This window comes from Aptenodytes patagonicus, chromosome 1 (assembly GCF_965638725.1).
Source record: "Aptenodytes patagonicus chromosome 1, bAptPat1.pri.cur, whole genome shotgun sequence".
NCBI lineage: Eukaryota > Metazoa > Chordata > Aves > Sphenisciformes > Spheniscidae > Aptenodytes > Aptenodytes patagonicus.
Window position 1 is genome coordinate 122,594,989 of NC_134949.1, and position 19,631 is coordinate 122,614,619.

At 37.7% G+C, this 19,631-nt stretch overlaps 1 protein-coding gene across 4 annotated transcripts in view; it reads left to right on the forward strand.

The window, feature by feature from the left end:
• ITSN1 (intersectin 1) overlaps nucleotides 1–19,631 on the forward strand; it is a 149,387-nt gene that overhangs the window by 47,724 nt on the left and 82,032 nt on the right. For 3 of the 4 annotated variants that reach the window (XM_076353482.1, XM_076353473.1, XM_076353501.1), the window contains 9 exons: nucleotides 821–1,000; nucleotides 1,639–1,732; nucleotides 4,466–4,566; nucleotides 5,228–5,291; nucleotides 7,517–7,654; nucleotides 8,614–8,729; nucleotides 12,250–12,512; nucleotides 13,350–13,499; nucleotides 13,676–13,816. In XM_076353482.1, the coding sequence (XP_076209597.1) occupies nucleotides 821–1,000; nucleotides 1,639–1,732; nucleotides 4,466–4,566; nucleotides 5,228–5,291; nucleotides 7,517–7,654; nucleotides 8,614–8,729; nucleotides 12,250–12,512; nucleotides 13,350–13,499; nucleotides 13,676–13,816 (1,247 nt within the window). The remainder of the gene's footprint in view (nucleotides 1–820; nucleotides 1,001–1,638; nucleotides 1,733–4,465; nucleotides 4,567–5,227; nucleotides 5,292–7,516; nucleotides 7,655–8,613; nucleotides 8,730–12,249; nucleotides 12,513–13,349; nucleotides 13,500–13,675; nucleotides 13,817–19,631) is intronic. The other variant, XM_076353492.1, reaches the window with a different exon arrangement.

Here is a 19,631-nt window from a genome sequence, read left to right on the forward strand (position 1 = left end):
CAAGTTGATTGGTGCCTGAGAATCACTGCTGTCCTTAAGAAAAGGGAATAGTGCATTTGATGAACTGCGTGCAACCGTGTTGTTTGATCAGTTGTCACTTCCACAAGTTTTACAAACGGTTTTATTTGTGACTGTAAGAAATCGGTGAAATCAAACAGAACAAATACCGGTTTAAGTGAGAAAAGGCATAAGAAAGTCAAACCCCCAAGAAAACCAGCAGAATCTGTGACTTTCTTTTTTCTCATTCAGTTTAGACTTGATCTCAGCTGTTTGCACATAGCCTCACTCTTCCTATTGCCATGGCTGGACCTCCTTAACCTCCCTGTTATCCATGCAACTGTGCTTACACCTAAAATACCTCATTACTGTGCTTTACCCTATTAGCTTTGCACTATTTCATCTTGACAATAGGCTGCAAGCAGTTATCCTGAAGCGTGTTCTTTTCAGCTGTAGCTAAATGTAGGCTTTGGGTTCATTACTCACTAGAAGTTGACAGTGCTGCTCTTCATTTAGTTCAAGGCAAACAATTCTGTTCTTCAGCAAATGCTAATAGACTTTTTTGGTCAGCGTTGCATCCAGTGTGATCTTATGTGCATACATTATAAAGTGGTATGTTGTTCCCTCTGCATTGTTTTATGTTCCCCTGCCATGCCAATGGTGCAGCAGACTGTAAGAATTCTTTCAAGGGGTGTGTGGAAGTTTCCATTTCAATTTGCTTTTTAATTCTGCATTTACTGCTGGGTGGCAGGCTGCAGTTAAATTGTTGTATCATATTAGGAGTCTCTAAATTAGAAAAAATTTCTCCTTTTCTTGCCCATAGGTATTGGGGGCATTGCCAGCATGCCATCTCTTACAACTGTTGCCCCAGTGCCAATGGCATCTATTCCAGTAGTAGGAATGTCTCCACCATTAGTATCTTCTGTTCCTGCAGCAGCAGTACCTCCCCTGGCTAATGGAGCTCCTGCTGTTATACAGCCTCTGCCTGCTTTTGCTCATCCTGGTATGCTACGTACTGAGACTCTGTTTACTTTCTTGCTAGTAACAAACTATTTTGCAACTTTTCTTTGGATCCAGAGAACAGTAGACACGGAATTAGCCATTCTAACTTAATTTAAAGAATGACTTTGGGTAAGGACTGTGCTTTGGTTTAGCCCAATGTAATTGGTAAGCAAACTTGTATAAAAGTTAAAAGAAGAAATATGGACATACCGTACTGTAACAGTCAGTCATGTTGAGCAAAATATTAACCCTGTTATAACAGCAGTGTGACAAATCTAGCTTGCCAGTAAACTGTTGCCTAGAAATTGGTCCTCTCCTATCTGTTTATAACTATTGAAGTGCTGCTATTTGTTGGGTTTACTTTAAAATACTGGAATACATATGATTTCTAACATTAATCACAATATAATTTGATATCAACAGTGTTTGCATAAAACTGCAAAAGTAAAAGGACATGAGAGAAGCGCCTGTGTGTTTTCACCTATTTTTGTTAGACACTGTTAACTTATCTTAATGTTTTTAAAAGGGATACCATCAAAAGAACCATCCTATTTGATGTTAGGAACTAAATGAATGTCATTGAAATTCTACAGTTTAAAATGCTAATACTAATAAATACACGTATTCTCTTATTTACAGCCACATTGCCAAAGAGTTCTTCCTTTAGTAGATCTGGTCCAGGATCGCAGCTAAACGCAAAACTGCAAAAGGCACAGTCGTTTGATGTGGCTAGGTAAGTTGGCATGGGATGAGTGTATGTGTGTATCTTCCCCAGAGTTACAAAAACTACTTCTTTTTCGCAAAGTCATTTTCTGAAATATTTACTTGCAGAAATCAATTCCTGCTGAGATACTACTTCAGGATTTCATAGGATGCTGTGGTTTTACAAGGACTGCTCCATGAGTAGTGAATTATTGAAATATAATAATTAACTATTACAGTATGTGTTGACACTATTTTCAGACTCTTGAAAACTTAATTTTTAGAAAAGCATTTGCTGCTGTAAACATAATCTGCATTGTATAATACTGCATAGGCACTCCTCCTGTTAGTGTGAAAACATAACAAGTAATATTCTTTAAAATTAGCAACTCTAGGGTTATTTTTAAAAGCAAAATATTTAATAGTTCTCATATTTTAAATGCACTTCACATAAGTGTTTCTTATATATTCTTCAAGTTTTGCATGAAAAATCACCTAAAAGGCTTTTAGATTATTTCAAGGCCTAGGAAAAAGTATGGTCAGGCAAAATGTATTTTACTATGGTCTGAAGAAATGTATCTGACAAAATAAAACTTCATTAGAGGAGGTAAGATAGTAGTTTCCCAGTGTCTTCACAAATCGGAACTTTCTCACAGGTCTATATTACAGATTTTTTTTGCAAGATGCAAATGAGTTGGGAAATTATTTAATTACCTATTTTTATTTTCATTTTTCTTCTGCAGGTTTTTCTTGTGCCCTGGTATTAGATAAGCACACTACTGATCATTGGCAAATAGGATTAAAAATCTTTCAAAACAAACAATTCTTTTTCTCTTTGAAATCTAGTACTGTCGGGAACGTAGTAGCGATGCTCTGATACAATTTCCAGAGGTACAAGAAGTTATCTGCTTTGTCTATAACTACACTTTTAGTATTTATAATGAATGCAGTTCAGGGAACTTCAGCTGAAATGGCTTCTAGATATTCCATAAGAGGGCTGTCATAGTTTTGGGGTTAACTATATCTGAATCTTGCTGGTCAATTTTATTGCCAACAGAGGCCTGAACCTCAGGCGAGATGACTTCTTTTCCAAGGTGAAATTGCATGGTTCTCTGAATCTGCTTGGGCCAGGGTTGGAGCTTCCTTAGTTCAATCGCAGTTACTTCAGTAACTCTGCAACGTCTGCCAGCACTGAAGGGGATATTCCTTCACAGGCTGCTGCTAATGCCGAGTGATGAACTGGCGTGTGTCTTCAAGTTTTATTTTGGAGAAAACAGATAGCAAGGTAATTGATTTGCAGAGTTTATGGAAAGGAAGGAAGAAGAGCTAAGTCCATTAAATTGAAATGTAAAGTTGAAGTTGTTGGTTTTTTTTCTAACTGAGAATTATTTTGAATTTTGTGAAGGGTGAAATTCAAAATTCCACTTCCGGTGCTTTTATCACTCTGCCGAGTCACCAGTAGTGAACTCTTGGCATACGTGGTGTTTGGCATACATGAGTCAAGTGTTTTGTCCTCCAGCATTTTTTCTTCCAAAACTACCATTTGAGTATCTATGAAGGAGAGTTTCATTGCTTAATGTACAGTAACCTTACTTCACAGGTCAAGGTACATACATATGTAAGACAAAAGTAGACTTAATGTGTGGAAACTCCAAATCTAGCAAAACTGGTGAGGGAGGAATTCACATGGATAAAACTTAAATAGTCAGCTTTTTTTTTGGTTTGTTTGTTTTTTTTTTTGAGTTTCAGTTCTATTTTCATTCTTTAAGACGCAGCTTGTTTTTGCTTTGCTCCCATGAAAGAGTATTATTAAAGCACAATAGTCTGGAAATAAAAAATAGAAATAGAGGTATTAGCTGTTTTGGGTCTTGTCATGTGAGAATAGGATATGAGGTCAATTAGTAGAGTATTCATATAATCCTTCTCAGCTCAACTTTAGAAAGATCTTGCCATGCTATCTGCTCAGTGGACCAGGGAAAAGGGATTTGGTGGTTGTTTGTTTGGTTTTTTTTTTTTTTTACTGTAACTTGGTATGGTGTTACAAATGCTTATTTAATCTGGCTGCTTCCCCCCCCAACCTTAACAAAAAAGGACAAAGTTCGAATGTCTCTAAAGGCAGAAAAACTGTGCTCATTGTTTTTTCAATATGAAGACTTGTCAGCCTTCAAGCATGGAAAATTATAGCTACAAATAACAGCACTCAACCCATTATGTGGATGAATTAGAACTGGGAATATTACATTTGTCAGTTGAGTTCCATTGTGAGAAACTTCGATTGCTTTCATGTGTAGCTTTTTCACAGTTTTTTCTATGTTTTCAGCATATTTTACATTTGTTTTCCTTAATCAGCTTATGAATTACTTGGCTAAGACAACCAGTTAAAAGACAGGGTAAAATGAAATATTACTTCTGCTGACTGTGGGTAAGGCATTTCCTATTATATGTTTAGGTAAAAGCTTTTAGCTCCTCTAAACTGTTTAGGTTGCTTAATTCCCTGCTAGTAAAGAAAAATGCAAAACTCTTAGGCCTGTCATTCAACTATACCAAAAAACACCTTCTAAGACACTGAATTATAAGTGTTTTCAAACAAGAAGTCAAAGCTGTTGTGGTTTCAGGAATAGAAGAGAATATTTGTGAAAAGAACCATTTCAGGCATAAAACTTGATCTCTGTGCAGCACTTCATCCTGTTGTACCTGTTAGCTTCATGTGTTTAAATTTAAAATTATATTTCCCCCCCCCCCCTTGTCCTTTTTCTAATTCTAGTGTGCCTCCTGTGGCAGAGTGGGCTGTACCTCAGTCATCAAGACTGAAGTACAGACAGCTGTTCAATAGCCATGATAAAACAATGAGTGGACACTTAACAGGTATTGAAGCGGTTTTTGTTGTCTCCTTTTTTCGAACTGTAGAAGGCCAATTATAATAGTATTTAGAATGCTATTCAGATAGTAAAAGACTCTCATCTCTTTCTGCTGTCACCATCAATATTTTTCTGTTCAAATCTCCCAACTGCTTAATGATCTTGTTTAGGAGCAAATATTTATTGTAGCTGGGATCATTTTATCACCTTCTTTCCTTTATTTTCTGCAAAGTAGGTTGGCACTGGGAAATGATTCTTGGAAAGGGTACAATGGGTTATGTGAAAACTTGTGCAGCCATTTACAGTGTTCAGTTCATCCACGGATGAGGGTGCCTATCCAGTTTCAGAAATAAACTAGAGTGGTACACTAGCTTAGTTTTACTACTTCTGGGAGCATCTCTTTGCCTTTCATAGCTTTTTTTTTTTTTTTTTTTTAAATCTGAATGAGTGTTGTGGAGAAGGTATAGTTATGTATTTTTTAATATTTTCCTTTTGGGGATGGGGGGGTGGGGCTAGGGATAGCAATATGTATAGCCTGTTCATGCTGATAAAATCTCTTCAGTGTTACCTATTCAGAAGTAAGCTCTGCTTGTGCAGTAGCTACTTGGTAATGCAAGAAAAGGAGAAAGTTGCTTATTTGTTCGTTAATCCTTGTTTCACTTTGTTAGGTCCACAAGCAAGAACTATTCTTATGCAGTCAAGTTTACCCCAGGCTCAGCTGGCTACCATATGGTAAAAATACATCTATCAATTTCTACCAAACTGGAAACTGTATTTAAACCTCTATACTGTATACTGTGGGTTTTTTCTCCCTTTTCAATCTTCCTCCACTGATAAATCATTATACGTTGCTCTTTTTAATGTATAACTTTATAAAACAAAACCTGCACTGCTATGCTTATGTTAATATTACTTCACAAAAGTAAAAAAGAGCATCATTTGTGCTATGCACATAGACGTTTCGTAAGTTGGGTTTCAGTTATGGGGTTTTTAGGCAGACCAAATGTTCAGCCTCCTATGTCTTCCACATCCTTGGCCATATGTGATACAGCACCAGTGAAACTTAAACATTTTCACAGGTAGTACAAAACGAAGCTTAATCCAGAACCGTACTTTCTTTGGGGCTTGTCTGCCTTTTATGCGATTTTCTAAGGGCTTATTTCCAAGGGGCTGGAGTTACATACGTTTAAAATAATGGATTTTAAAAGGATTTGTCTTGGCTTCTCTTTTTCCTTTCAGCTTCTTGTTTGCTGAAGTTTATTGTGTTCTTATTGTCACATGGGTTAGCCTCTCTCCTCCCTCATACTTTGGAAGGTCGTGCTTTCCTATGTACTGTGTAATGTTTCTACTTTATTACTTGGGTAGTACTTGGTTATTGTTGATTTATGGTTATCTTTGGTGACTTCTCAAATGGCCTTCATGCTGCTTCCGAATATTTTTAATTTCCAGTTGCCTTCTACAAGTAATTTCTAATTAACTTCTATACTTTATAAGTCTTTGCTTGAAAACCATTGTCAACTCACTAACCCATCTGACTTCTGCGTGAGGATGTCAACTGTGTTGTCACTCTAAGAAGGCGGTTCAATGGCACTTGTTTTCTTTGCTAAGCACTGATGTTTTTGTTATATCTTAAAAAGCCCTCTCTCCTTCTGTTTTCTAACAAAGCTACTGTAAGGAAAAAAAATATCAACCCAATCATCCAGCAAATGATTAGCCAAAAAATACTCAGCTTGTTGCCAGCACTGAAGTAGGTTGTGTGGGCAGGTGAATGACGTCAGTGTACTCCAGGAGTTCTAAACATAACTCTTTTAATTTTTGACATTCAAAACTGCCAAGTCTATTGAGATAAGGAATGGATTTTACAGCTTTTGTTGTCCTAAGTATTGCTTCCTTTCCTGATACTTATTCTCTGGCAGTGGAACTGCTGTTGCTGTTCTCTGGGGCAAGATGTGTCAGCCTGTATTGGGGGTGGATTCACTGACTCACACACAAAGTGAAGTACTGATGTGCAGGGTGTCAGCTACTCTGTAGCAGCTGTTTTGGTATTTCCGTAACAAAGATGTGGACCCAGACTCTTAGGATAGCTGATTAATTATATCCTTGCATGCTAGATTTTCATTCTACTGGCTTGTTCTTGTGCCCCAGCTGAGGAGTTCAATAACACAAGCATGGATCAAATTGAGCTATAATTGTCTTCCAAATTTAAATCCCATAAACAAAGTCCTGTACCTTGAGACATCAAAAGAATGTATCAGTTTCTTACCTTTGATTTTTCACAGTATCATGGGAGATTTTCCTGCATGATTAGAGTGCAGCATGCTAGAGAAACAAAGCTGATGTTTAGGCTGTTAAATTTTGTCCAATGCCACCCTAATATGAGTAAAAGCATTTTGTGCATCTGTTGGAGCGCTGGTTTTAGGCCATCCAGAGGTGTTACTCCATAATTTTTAATATGTGCATAATGCTAAAATGGTTTTGTGCTTGTCAGGACTAGAATGTTAATGGCTTTGATTTTAATGCAAATGTGTGCTCTGGAATGTGAGATAGGAGCCTCAGGGGAAGAAGGAGACCAAACCAGAAAGTTCTACCAAACATCTGAGCTGATTCTTTTCTAAATGATACTGTGTAATGGATGTTCACAAGGTGTTCAAGAAAACTCCATCGATTAATGTTACTTATATAGCATATGGTACAGGCAACACTCAAAGAGCAAGTGAAGTAGAAGCCATGGCTATAAGGATAGTTTCAAGGCAGTAAATTTTCTCAATGCATGAGAAATTTGGGAAATAGTGACGCATTTGGTTTTTGCTTTTTATTTGTTTTGAAGAAACAAAGTAGTGTGAAAAAAATAGTGAAAAATTGAATTGATTTGGAACTGAAAACGTTAAAACTATGCTTTTTAACAGCGATTTTTAATATTTAAGAATTTACTTACTTTGTACCTTTCCTTTAAAAAGGAATCTTTCCGATATCGATCAAGATGGAAAACTTACAGCTGAAGAGTTTATTCTGGCTATGCACTTAATTGATGTAGCTATGTCTGGTCAGCCACTACCACCTGTACTGCCTCCAGAGTATATTCCACCTTCATTTAGGTAACTGGTTATAATTCTGGAATCTTGCTCCTAAATTTTTATTTCATTTGGGAAAGCTGTCCTGTGAGTGTAAAGTACAAGAGATTGAAAAGTAACGTAACCCCTCTCCTTTTTGTACTGCATCTATGGCACAGAGTGCCTTCTCGTTGGGTAATGCTTGTCTAGCTTTTCGGTTTTATTACAAGAACTGGATGCTGGAATTAGCAAGAATTCCTTGTGAGAATATAGTTTTGGTCAATGTTTTATGCTAGCGTACCTTCCAAAACTTACTCAGTCTGGCCATATAAATTTAAAGTGTTATAGTTCAAGCTTAGACTTTTGTAGAGCAAATGGGATGTATTGGAATTCAAAGCATGCTGTGAATTTACACTAGCAAATCCAGACGTCTTTTGATGCAGTTGTATCTGTGAATAGTACTGGGGAGTCGTTACTTCTGTTTCTCTGTTTCACTTTTTTGTGGAGAAATGGGTGGGAAGACAGTAACAGCAATGGAAAGAAATGTTTGCATACAATCATAGCTTCATGTTCTTTAAGTATCCTCCTGAAGATTACAATTTTTTTGTTTATTCCATGTAGGGTCTTGTTTTTAGCTTGACTGTAGTGAGCTCTTCCTCTGTCTTTGCAACTTTTGCTATAGTTTGTCAGCATTTCCCCAACTTCAGACTGGTTATGAGTAAGAGATCTTGGGGACAGGGTTGAACACATCTGTAAGTTGCACGGTGCTGTGAACTTTGAACTAGGTTTCTCAGGTCAGCAGTGTATGCTGTTGGGACTCTGGAGGATACTGTTATCTTAATGGCGATGGCCGAGTAAAATCCTCTGGGCAGCACTGAGGGAACATTAACTATCATTAAACATTACATCATTGCATTTAATTTATGATTTCATCGTTAAATCATAAATAAATTTGGCAGGCATAGGTTCTTTTAAGCAACTTGGAATTATTGTTTTATTGACAGAAGAGTACGCTCTGGTAGTGGCATATCTGCTGTAAGTTCAGTATCTGTAGACCAAAGGTTACCAGAAGAACCAGCATTAGAAGAAGAACAGCAGCAACTGGAAAAGAAACTACCAGGTGAGCAAGCAAAAACAGAGGATGTATTGTGTGCTGTTATCAGAGAGGTGTTATCATCAGGTTATATGCTGTGGAGTTATAAAAGCTTATTAAGAAATGTTTTCTTTCCAGATCAGTTTGTGACATGTCAGAGGCATAACCAAGACACTGTTTGGCCCAGCTAATTCCTGACTGTGGCATGATCCTTTGTGTTAGTGACAATGGAGTTACGGACAACATTCAGGCTGCTTATCTTATGCACTCTCAACAGAGGCAGCACTTTGCAGCCCTGTTATAGGACTGCAATGAAAACTTTTTACTACCTTCATCTTCTGACTTAGGTGGAGTGTAGTTTGGCTTACGTACTCTTTAAAAGATCACAAGCACATATACAGAGGCCTGTTTCATTGCAGTCTGTGTAACAATATGATTTTTTATACAAGCTTTAGCAGCTCTGCTTTTGGGAAAATTTGGAAAAAAAAAAAAAGGGGGGGGGGAGGGTAGAAAGCTTCCTAGGTGCTAAATGGCTAAATGTTAGGAAACGTCTTAACGCTTCTGATCATCCCCTCACTCTTCTTTGTACTTTCTTTACTTTTGCTCTATTTTATTCTAAGATGAACAGAATGTCACACAGTTTAAGATGTAGCAACATGACAGATTTATACAGTGCCATAATAATGCTTTTCTGTTTTGTTCTAAATTATTTTTCAATTTTTTTAATTGATTGCTAACACTGTATTGCCTCTTTGATCACAGCTTAGATCTGAGTCGATGTTTTAGAAGACTTTCCACAGTAATGCCAACATCCTTCCAAAAATCTATTAACCATTTTAGAGCACATGACTGTGTGTGTTTAGTTAGGATTATTTTTATTCCCTACGTACACTACTCTGTATTCATTAACATCTGAATTTCCTCTGCTTTTTCATTGCCAGATCGCTCAGTTTTGTGAGATTCTTCTAAAGCTCTTAGAACAGTCAGGTTTTTATTTTAATACCATGACTATCTGGCATCATCTGCAGAAGCTGTCTTGTTACTTTTCAATCTCTTCCAGATCATTGTTGCACACTGAACAGCACAATTGCTAGTACAGATCTTTGAAGGAGGCTACTGAGAATCTTTCTGTCATTGTGAAAGTTGGTAATTTATTTCACCCCTTAATTCTAATCTTTTTAACTGTTTGTTAGTTCCCAAGGACCTTCTGTCTCTTTCCATACCAGGTTAGTTCACGGGATCCGCATGTGAGCAATTCAGACACAACTCTTCTCTTTGGTTTGTATTTTATAACTAACTGCTGCTGGCAGTCTGCTGGGTAATTCCTGGCTGTAGGAGGATGGAGGGAGATAGCAGGGACTGCTGAAGCAGACCTCACTGAGGTCTCACAGTGAAACGTTTGGTCACAAGTGAGGTATGACTCTCCCGTATTGGGTCTTTGAGGCCTAAGTCTTGTGTCTCTGGAATCAGAGGATTTTGGTATGCAGTTTGTAGTGTCAGGAAGGTCAACCGCTGCCTTGGCTTAGTTTCTTTATTAGACTTCAAAATCACGCAAGTATTCTTCTGTTGACCTGATCTTTTTCAACTTGCTTATTGATACAATTGGGTCTATTAGACTCGAGAGGCAACTCTTTCCTGCATTCCTTCTTCCATGGTATCATGTTTAGTCATGTATACTAACTCTCTGCCTATTGAAGCCTCTGCTACTTTGCCCAACGTGGGAGTAGACTGACTTGTCTGTAGCTTTCAGGATCATTATACTGTCTTTTCTTAAAGACCGGTGTTGCATTTGTCATCTTCTAGTTTTACAGCACTGACGTAGATTGAAGGATGGATTGCATAGCACGGCTAGTAGTTCATGAATTTTGTATTTGAACTATGGATTAGCATTGTCTGGGTTTGGCAACCTGTTACTCTTAATTTTTTGGTTTTATTTTTGTTTTAAAGCCATTTCTGTTTTCAGTTAAAGAGGAACGAGAGTGTATAAGCCTTTTACTGTATTTGATGTACAGATTTTCCATTGTAAAGATCACTTAAAATAGCGAATGTTGTCATGCTTCTTCATTGGCTTTGCTAAATCTGGCTAGGTGTTGGGTTTTTTTCCTTTTGAGGCATTTAAAAGAGTTTTTATTGTTGGCTTTTATAACCTTGTAGAAGCTTTCCCTAGAAGCATAGTAACACAAGCCAATAGCTACTTATTTAATTTGCTGGAAGTTGTTCTCTTCTATTGTCGTATTTTGGGTATGCTTTGTTTTGTTATCTCTGGTAGCTACCTTGATTTTGCTGAGTAACCATACTAGCTTGTTGGGCAGCCATCTTAGAACCTGGTGTTTCTTCTTAGTGGTATATGTTTTCTGAGCCCTGAACATGGTATATTAATGTCCATGCTACTTGAAAATGTTTTGCCCTTCTTGACATAAATCTTTTTTTTCCCTTTTTTTTTCCCTCCCTTTTTGCTTGGTTTCCTAAATCAGTGGGGGTTATAAGCACATTCTCTGTCTATCAGTCTGTATCTTAATATTCTTTGAACCCAGTGGCTAATTTTAAACAAACTTGACAGACATCAAAGTGGTTAAATTTTTTCAAGTTTTATGAAAATTGGTGATTGGCAATAGGAGAGGGGGCCAAACTTAGAGAAAGACAAGAATTCAACTGGTTCAACAGATGTTGGTCCAACGCGTCAAACAGTTAGTGCATGCACACTTTGAAGTAAGTATGTGCTATCTCTTGACTTGACTTGCATCTCAAAAATGTACATGTTGGATACGCGGGGAGAGAAATATAGAATATGGGGTATGGGAATGGGACATATAGAGTATGAAAAGAAACAGAAGGTGAAGTGGAAAGAATAATTTGGAGGAACTGTGAGGGAGGAGCCTAGGAATGTGGAACAGGGGAAGGACAATCCCTGATATTGCAGAAGAAGGTCAGGGAACCTGTGCTGGAACTGAGGTCATTCTTTTAGGACAGTGAGTGATGAGGGTGCGAATCTGCAGGAATCCAGTCTTCCTGAGTTCAGCTGCTCAAGAACTTAAGCAAACCATTTCTTTTCCTGACAATAATGAGTAATCTTATGAGAATAGCAAGTTTAAATACATTGTGGTCATTTGCATAATGGCTTTTCGATAATATCATCAGCTGAATCCTTTGCTTTGTAGTAATTGAAGCGTTGGTTCTTGTACTGCTACTATTATCAAATGTATAGAGGAACTCCAGATCCTGTGTCCTCACAGAGGATTATCTGGTGAATGGTTTGTCTAAATGATACCCGCTTGTTGGGCTTTGTGGAGAAAACTATGAGCCTGAGGAATGGGAACTGAAATTCCCACCTTGTTTTCCTAAGGATGTAGGTTTAAGGGGATCTACAATATAAATGCGAATGATAAAACCTAGAATTACCTGTAGAGCTATATTATCAGTACTTGAGAGCTGCATCTAGTACTGTTGGAAAGTTGTTTCACTTTGATTCAGCATATATGGATTATTTCTTTTTTAAGTCAGTAGCAGAGTTTAATTCTCCTTTGCCCCATGTTTCCACACATTAAAGTTACATTTGAAGATAAAAAACGGGAGAACTTTGAACGTGGCAATCTAGAACTTGAAAAACGGAGGCAGGCTCTCCTGGAACAGCAACGCAAAGAACAAGAACGTCTAGCACAGCTGGAACGGGCAGAGCAGGAAAGGAAAGAACGTGAGCGGCAGGAGCAAGAACGTAAGAGACAACTGGAGCTAGAGAAACAGTTGGAAAAACAACGGGAATTGGAACGGCAGAGAGAAGAGGAAAGGAGGAAAGAAATAGAAAGAAGAGAGGTAACCAACTGGATAAAAGGAAGGTGGTTATGTCACTGACAGCTGTGTTTGATTAGAACAAAATGTAATGTGTACATTAAAATTTTTGCCATCATTTTTAGTAAGCAAACATTTAAAGAATGAACTTAAATTTCTGCGTTTTTGAAGGTAAGGAAAGAGTCGGCTACCTCTTTCTTTACTTTTCATGTGAAATGAATGGATGAGACATTTAGATCTAGGAAAATGTGCTCCTAACCTCTGACTTCTTTAAAAATAATAATAATAATTATTATTATTTTCTTTGACATAAAGAGATGCTTGAATGAACGAAGAAAAACTCATGGGCATTGGTGGCATTCATGATTTTCCTGTGATGAGTTAATTTGTTAAAGAAAACACATACTGGTTAATTTAAAAAGCTATTATTTTCTCACATTGCCAAATAATGATGAATTCAGTGCAGTAGCATTTTATTCTTTGCAAAGCTGCAGAATGTCTGATGTTGGAGGTTGGAAAGAGATTTGATGCTATCCCGGAGAGTTCTTGAAGTCTTAATATGAAACCACTTGTTAAATCAGAAAATTGGATCTTGGGAAACTGATTAAAATGGAGTGATATTCTGTTTAGTCACCTATCTGCTATACAGTGAAGCCCCATTTCACCAGTGCTTTCAAGTGAGCTTTTAAACAATTGAGCAATTTGTGTGCTTAAATAGAGGCACATTTTTAGTCCGCAGTTTAGCAGTGTGTTTATATTAATGTTCTAATTGCACATTAGAATATGAATATCAGCAACTAGAATAGTTTCTCAAAATAGATCTTTCATATCTTTTTTAATTTATTTTTTTTAATGCTGTAGGCTGCAAAACGGGAACTTGAGAGGCAACGGCAACTTGAGTGGGAGCGTAATCGTCGGCAAGAACTACTAAATCAAAGAAACAAAGAACAAGAGGACATAGTTGTTCTGAAGGCAAAGAAGAAGACCTTAGAATTTGAGCTGGAAGCTCTAGTAAGTGATAGCTTTGCAGATAAAACACACAAGCACAGTAGTGACTGTGATATGGCCATGTTTATTTTCTATAATTTCAACTTTTAAATATGGAATAAAAGTACTTTTTAGATCCTGACTTGCATGGCAAACCATTCTGGTAAAAAAGAGAGATACTGTTCTTTTTTTTCCTAAAGAATGATAAAAAAAATCAGTTGGAGGGAAAGCTTCAGGATATCAGATGTCGGCTGTCTACCCAAAGACAAGAAATTGAAAGTACAAATAAATCCAGAGAACTGAGAATTGCAGAAATCACCCATTTGCAACAGCAGCTACAGGTGAGAAAACGTTCTCTAATTTTGTTCTTAGCCTTGCATTTTGGCCTCCTCAACTGCATCAATATCCTAAGCAAACTTGCCACAATATATGATGTGTTGTTTCTTGTACATAAGGAATTGTTGTAGATAATTTGTCATTCTTTTAAATGAATGTTCTTCAGACATGTCTAGGAATTGCTTCCTACACTTGAAGGTGTGTCTGTGATTATCATGTCATTCTCATGGAATCCTGTTGTGAGGAGGAGTAAATAGTTTGGCTGAAGATGTTAAAGGGTTTGGGGGGATGAGGAGAATGAAATTTTACAGCATGTATTTTTGTTGGCAGTGATTGCTGTTTGTGTGCTGAAAGAAAGAATTGACTTCAGTGAAGTGGCTTGTTGATGATGCTTTTTTTTTTTTTTAATTATAAAATAATGAACTTTCAAAATTGAAGTTACCAGTTAAACCAGTTAGTTCTTGGTCTAACCCTGACATTCGTCTTTCCTACTTCTCTATCTAAAATTCTGGGTAAAATTAAAGATGGAATTGAGTAGATGTCTGCTTTTAGTGAAAGAGTATTCTTTGCAGTTTGTAAAGGTTTCTAGATGAGTTGTAGTATCTGATTTAGGGATTTTAGTCTTTGTTAAATATTTTATATTGCTTGAAATTAATTCTTGACCAGTAATGGGGGCTCTCAGTGCTTTTCTACCACTACAAAGAGAATCTCACACTTATGTTATGAGGGCTTAGGTGTAAAACCTGTCTTAAAACCTAATCCTACTGTTCCATTTCAACTTTCTAAGCATAATTAACATAGTACATTCGTCTGAACAAAACCAGAACTTGAAAGTTCAGGTTTTTTGTTTTATGTATGAGTATTTTTTTGACTTTTTTTTTCTTCTATCTTAAAACATTTTATGTTTCTATTGAAGTTTTGTGTGTTTCTATTGAAGTTTTGTGTACACCATTACACCTTTCACAAGATATCTTTCTTTTGGCAGCAGCTTGTTACAAAGGGTATAATTTAGGGATCATTCTTGCACAGTGTTTGTGTCCACTTGATGCAAACAATAGCAAACAAGAAATGCTACTAAGGGACGCTTGTGACAAACAACTGCCATCATTAGGCTTGAAACCACTCTTCTCTCTTTAATGAAATGCTCCTGTATTGGCAACTGAAAATGAAGTCAAACAGCATTGAATCAAGTGTAGGAAATTGTTACATTTAGCAGTACTGGCTCAAAGAGACAAAAAACTGACTATGCTTGATAAAATGCATGAAAAAGCCCCCATTTACCTGAATAAGTTAAAGACTACTGATCTTATGTGCACAGCCAATCTCCATGTAAAAGCAACAACCACCTGAATTTCCCTCTAACCCTTCTAATCCAAAAGCTTTCCATAGAAATGGTCTAAGGTACTGTAACTCACTTCAGAAGAAGCTAAGCAGCTACATAGCCATTGATAGATAAATGCTATTTCAACAAATTGAATGGAATTCATATCCTACTTTCATATGTCATTTCTGTTAACTTGGTAATTTTTGTTCAGTTAGCCTCTGCAGAAAAGGTAAAGTATCTCTTTGCTTTTGTCATAATACAACAAATTAAGAAGGAAAAAATATGTTACAGTAAAGAGCTGTAAGTCATTTATCATAGAATCATAGAATCATTAGGGTTGGAAAAGACCTCTAAGATCATCGAGTCCAACCGTCGACCCAACACCACCATGCCCACTAAACCATGTCCCTAAGCGCCTCATCTACGCGTCTTTTAAATACTTCAGGGATGGTGACTCAACCACTTCCCTGGGCAGCCTGTTCCAATGTTTAACCACTCTTTCAGTAAAGAAGTTTTTCCTCACGTGCAATCTAAACTTCCCCTGGCACAACTTGAGGCCATTTCCTCTCGTCCTATCGCTTGTTACTTGGGAGAAGAGACCAACACCCACCTCGCTACAACCTCCTTTCAGGGAGTTGTAGAGAGCGATGAGGTCTCCCCTCAGCCTCCTTGTCTCCAGGCTAAACAGTCCCAGTTCCCTCAGCTGCTCCTCATAAGACTTGTTCTCCAGACCCTTCACCAGCCTCGTTGCCCTTCTCTGGACACGCTCCAGCACCTCGACGTCCTTCTTGTAGTGAGGGGCCCAAAACTGAACACAGTATTTGAGGTGCAGCCTCACCAGTGCCGAGTACAGGGGCACAATCACTCCCCTACTCCTGCTGGCCACACTATTTCTGATACAGGCCAGGATGCCATTGGCCTTCTTGACCACCTGGGCACACTGCCGGCTCATGTTCAGCCGGCTGTCGACCAACACCCCCAGGTCCTTTTCCGACAGGCAGCTTCCCAGCCACTCTTCCCCAAGCCTGTAGCGTTGCATGGGGTTGTTGTGGCCGAATTGCAGGACCCGGCACTTGGCCTTGTTGAACCTCATAGAGTTGGCCTCGGCCCATCGATCCAGCCTGTCCAGGTCCCTCTGCAGAGCCTTCCTACCCTCGAGCAGATCAACACTCCCGCCCAACTTGGTGTCGTCTGCAAACTTACTGAGGGAGCACTCAATCCCCTCATCCAGATCACCGATAAAGATATTGAACAAGACTGGCCCCAATACTGAGCCCTGGGAAACACTGCTCGTGACCGGCCGCCAACTGGATTTAACTTTATTTATGTTATAGTAAAGACCAATGTGCTACAGTTGTCATAGAGTCCCATTATAACAGACATTGTAAAAAACCGTCAGAAAATACCATTATTATCAAGAACTTGGAATGAGCTTCCATAGCTGGGTATAGTAAATGGAAGGTGCAGAGGGAAGAAAAAAATGTGAAACCAACACTATTGGGAAACAAGTAATGAGAATGATAATCTATCTACAAGTAGATGTGGTTAAGTAGCTCATTGAAAAGTACTAGATAAACAAGGGGCAGTGTTCTCTGTAGACTCATTAACAATTTTTTGAATTTTTAATCATATCCTTGGCTGATCATAGATGTGCTTTTTTCTTACCTACAGCTTTGCAGTTAAGACTGCATCAGTTTTAACTACGTCACCATGAAAAGAAAAGTTAAGGAGGGCAGAGGGATTCTTCATCTTCTTAACATTTAGTTTGTACCACTTATTACCCCATCACAATGGTAGAAAAGCAGATAGCTTTTTTTTTTTGTGTCTCCAGCATTTTCACACCACTCTGAAATTTTATTGAAACATCTGGCAAGTACAATGAATTTTGCACAGTTGTCTACTCTTGTTTTGGAATCACTACTATATTTGTAGTGATTTTTAACCGTCTCTGGTCATTGTAATTGCTACTAGATGGTATGTATCCAGCAGCTTAGTTAATACTTACTCACTTTCTAAATTGCTTCCTTCACAATGACTGTAAGAGCACTTCTGTAATGAAAATCACACTTGCCTTTCTTGATGGTTGTTTTGTTGGATTTTTGGTTTTGAGGTGGTTGTTTTTTTTTTTTTTTTTAGGTTGACAGCAATAGCTGTGGCTTTGTGGTATTATCTTCTCTCAGGTGATCATTGATCTCGACCACTAATATTTCAGTTAGTGTCGCTTGAGGGGTTTATCACAATTGTGATCCCAGAAAGAAGTGTCACTACTTAGTAGAAAAGGCCAAATTTTATCGGGGAGAACCTAAAAGAGTGGATGGCTTTTTCCTGACAAAAAGATGAGTTTCTCAAATATCCTGTAAATTTTACTATCTAATTTGTAGAGGAAAGACTAAAACAGTAAGTGGCATTTTTAAAAGGAGATTTTGATCCTCTAAACTCTCCAATAGATTAAAAAGTCAATACTGTCGGTTATCTTTGTAGGATGATATATCTTCACTTGGAAATATTTTAGTTTAATCTGACACTTGCTATGGAAAGATGTGTTAATTCAAAGGAGTAATTATTCTTCAACCTATTAATTAGTTTCAAGATGCAGTTTGATTAAACTTGTGGAAAAAATTGTGTAACAATTAATCCTGGGTGGTGAAAATTTGTGCTAGTTATATGAATCTGTGGTATCTGGTAGAATGGTATTTCCAGGGACATTCGGAAGGGTCCCGCCTTCCAAACACCGTAACTGTATGTGTTTGAATCATGTTTATACTGTCTGCAGGGCTTCTGCTAGTTACCTGCAGGGATTATTTGCCTCTTTGATGAACACTTTGGCTTCCAAGTGATTTGGCTTTCCTCTGAAGCACTGGAATCAGGCTGTGTGGCAAAGACTTAAGATGTGTAGTGGTATCTCAGTTTCTCATACGCCCTCTTGCTCAGGGCGTAGGATCAGAAGAGAACTTTCTCTCATTAGATTGACAGGAACTGGTTTTTGATTGCTTTGTTTGCCTTCTACTGCTATATGGGACATAATTGAATTCTTGGAAATTTCTTGTTGCATGAAACTTCAGTGTTAGTGATGCCATTAATTTCTTTTATCTGTTTCTTCCGTACAACTAAAGGATGTGGAAAAGCATGTTGTGGATGCTCTTAGAATAGATGCTTATTACATGGTTGTCTGTGATTTCAGGAAACAGAACTTGACCCTCATGATCCCTTGGCATTCTCTGTCCTTAAATACTCTCCAAACTATTCTGTGTATTAAGATTGAGTATTCTGGAGTTTAGAAGTATTCTGGCCTTTAAAAATAAACAATAAACATTAAAAATAAACATTCCATGCTGAAATATTGTCCTATGTTACTTTTTGTGCTTGAAGAATGATAATTTTTCTGTAAATCCTGTTTCATTTTGACATGCATTTTGCTCTTTGGCTTATCTAAATGATTCTTGAATTGGGATGATACAGTTTTGATATCCTTGTGTCTTGAAAGGTGATTTCTTTTCCTCTTTCTCTTGAGGTTTATCCATCAATACATTTAATCTACTAGATGCCATCTTTCTTGGATTATACTATTTGAAAACTTGATTTCCACGATGCCTGTGTGCTGTACTAATTTAATAATACTGTTTAAATTTTTCATCCCAAACTATGGCATGGGGCATGCAGGTATTTGGGTGGGAGGGTGTGGTGGAAGGGAAGGTGTGAACACAAAGGACAGTGTTTTGCGTGTAGTTTAAGAACATGGTAATGGTGGTTGTTGGGAAGGAGGCAGGCCCGCTCAGGCAGATGATTTGGAAAATGCTGCATTATATATTGCTGTTTCTCATTTGGTTCTAGGTAGGGAATAATAGTCCCACGACAGGAGTATCTGGCCTTCATGGTATCTTTGAAGGGCTGAAAAATATCTGCTGATGCCATAGGCAATGCAGCTGAACAGTGAGGGTCATGTGTAACTCCTAATAGTCAAATGCATAGTTTATCTTAATTTTGATACTTTGTGAATTTATAAAGTCCTTGACTCTGCTGTGCTATCTAAGTATGTTTTCTGGAACATAAAGAGATTACAGTAGTCTGTAGTTGTTGCATAATCATAAGATCTCAGCTGTACACTGCAGAGGCACAATCAAAGACTGCCGTGAATAAAGTGGGACAACTATGAAGTCGTGTCAGTACAGTCAACCTTGCGTTCTTGTAATAAAAATGAAAAACTTTTTATAGGACTCACTCTGGTATTAAGCAATTAGGTGACATTTATTCTTAGGATCATATTATGTCATTTGCAGTCCTTCATGACAAATTGAAATTGTCAGATGGTTGATTCCTGAAAAGCCCTCAATTCAAGACAATTGCTGAAATAAATTACTTGGTTTGTCTGAAAGATGGGATGTTGACACTCAGGCAGCTTTTATAAAATAAGCTGTTTCACATCATGCTTCTATAATATGTTTTGACAACTTGAAGTTGGAGGTCAAGGCTTCTGAAAGGTGTATGAAGTAGCACTT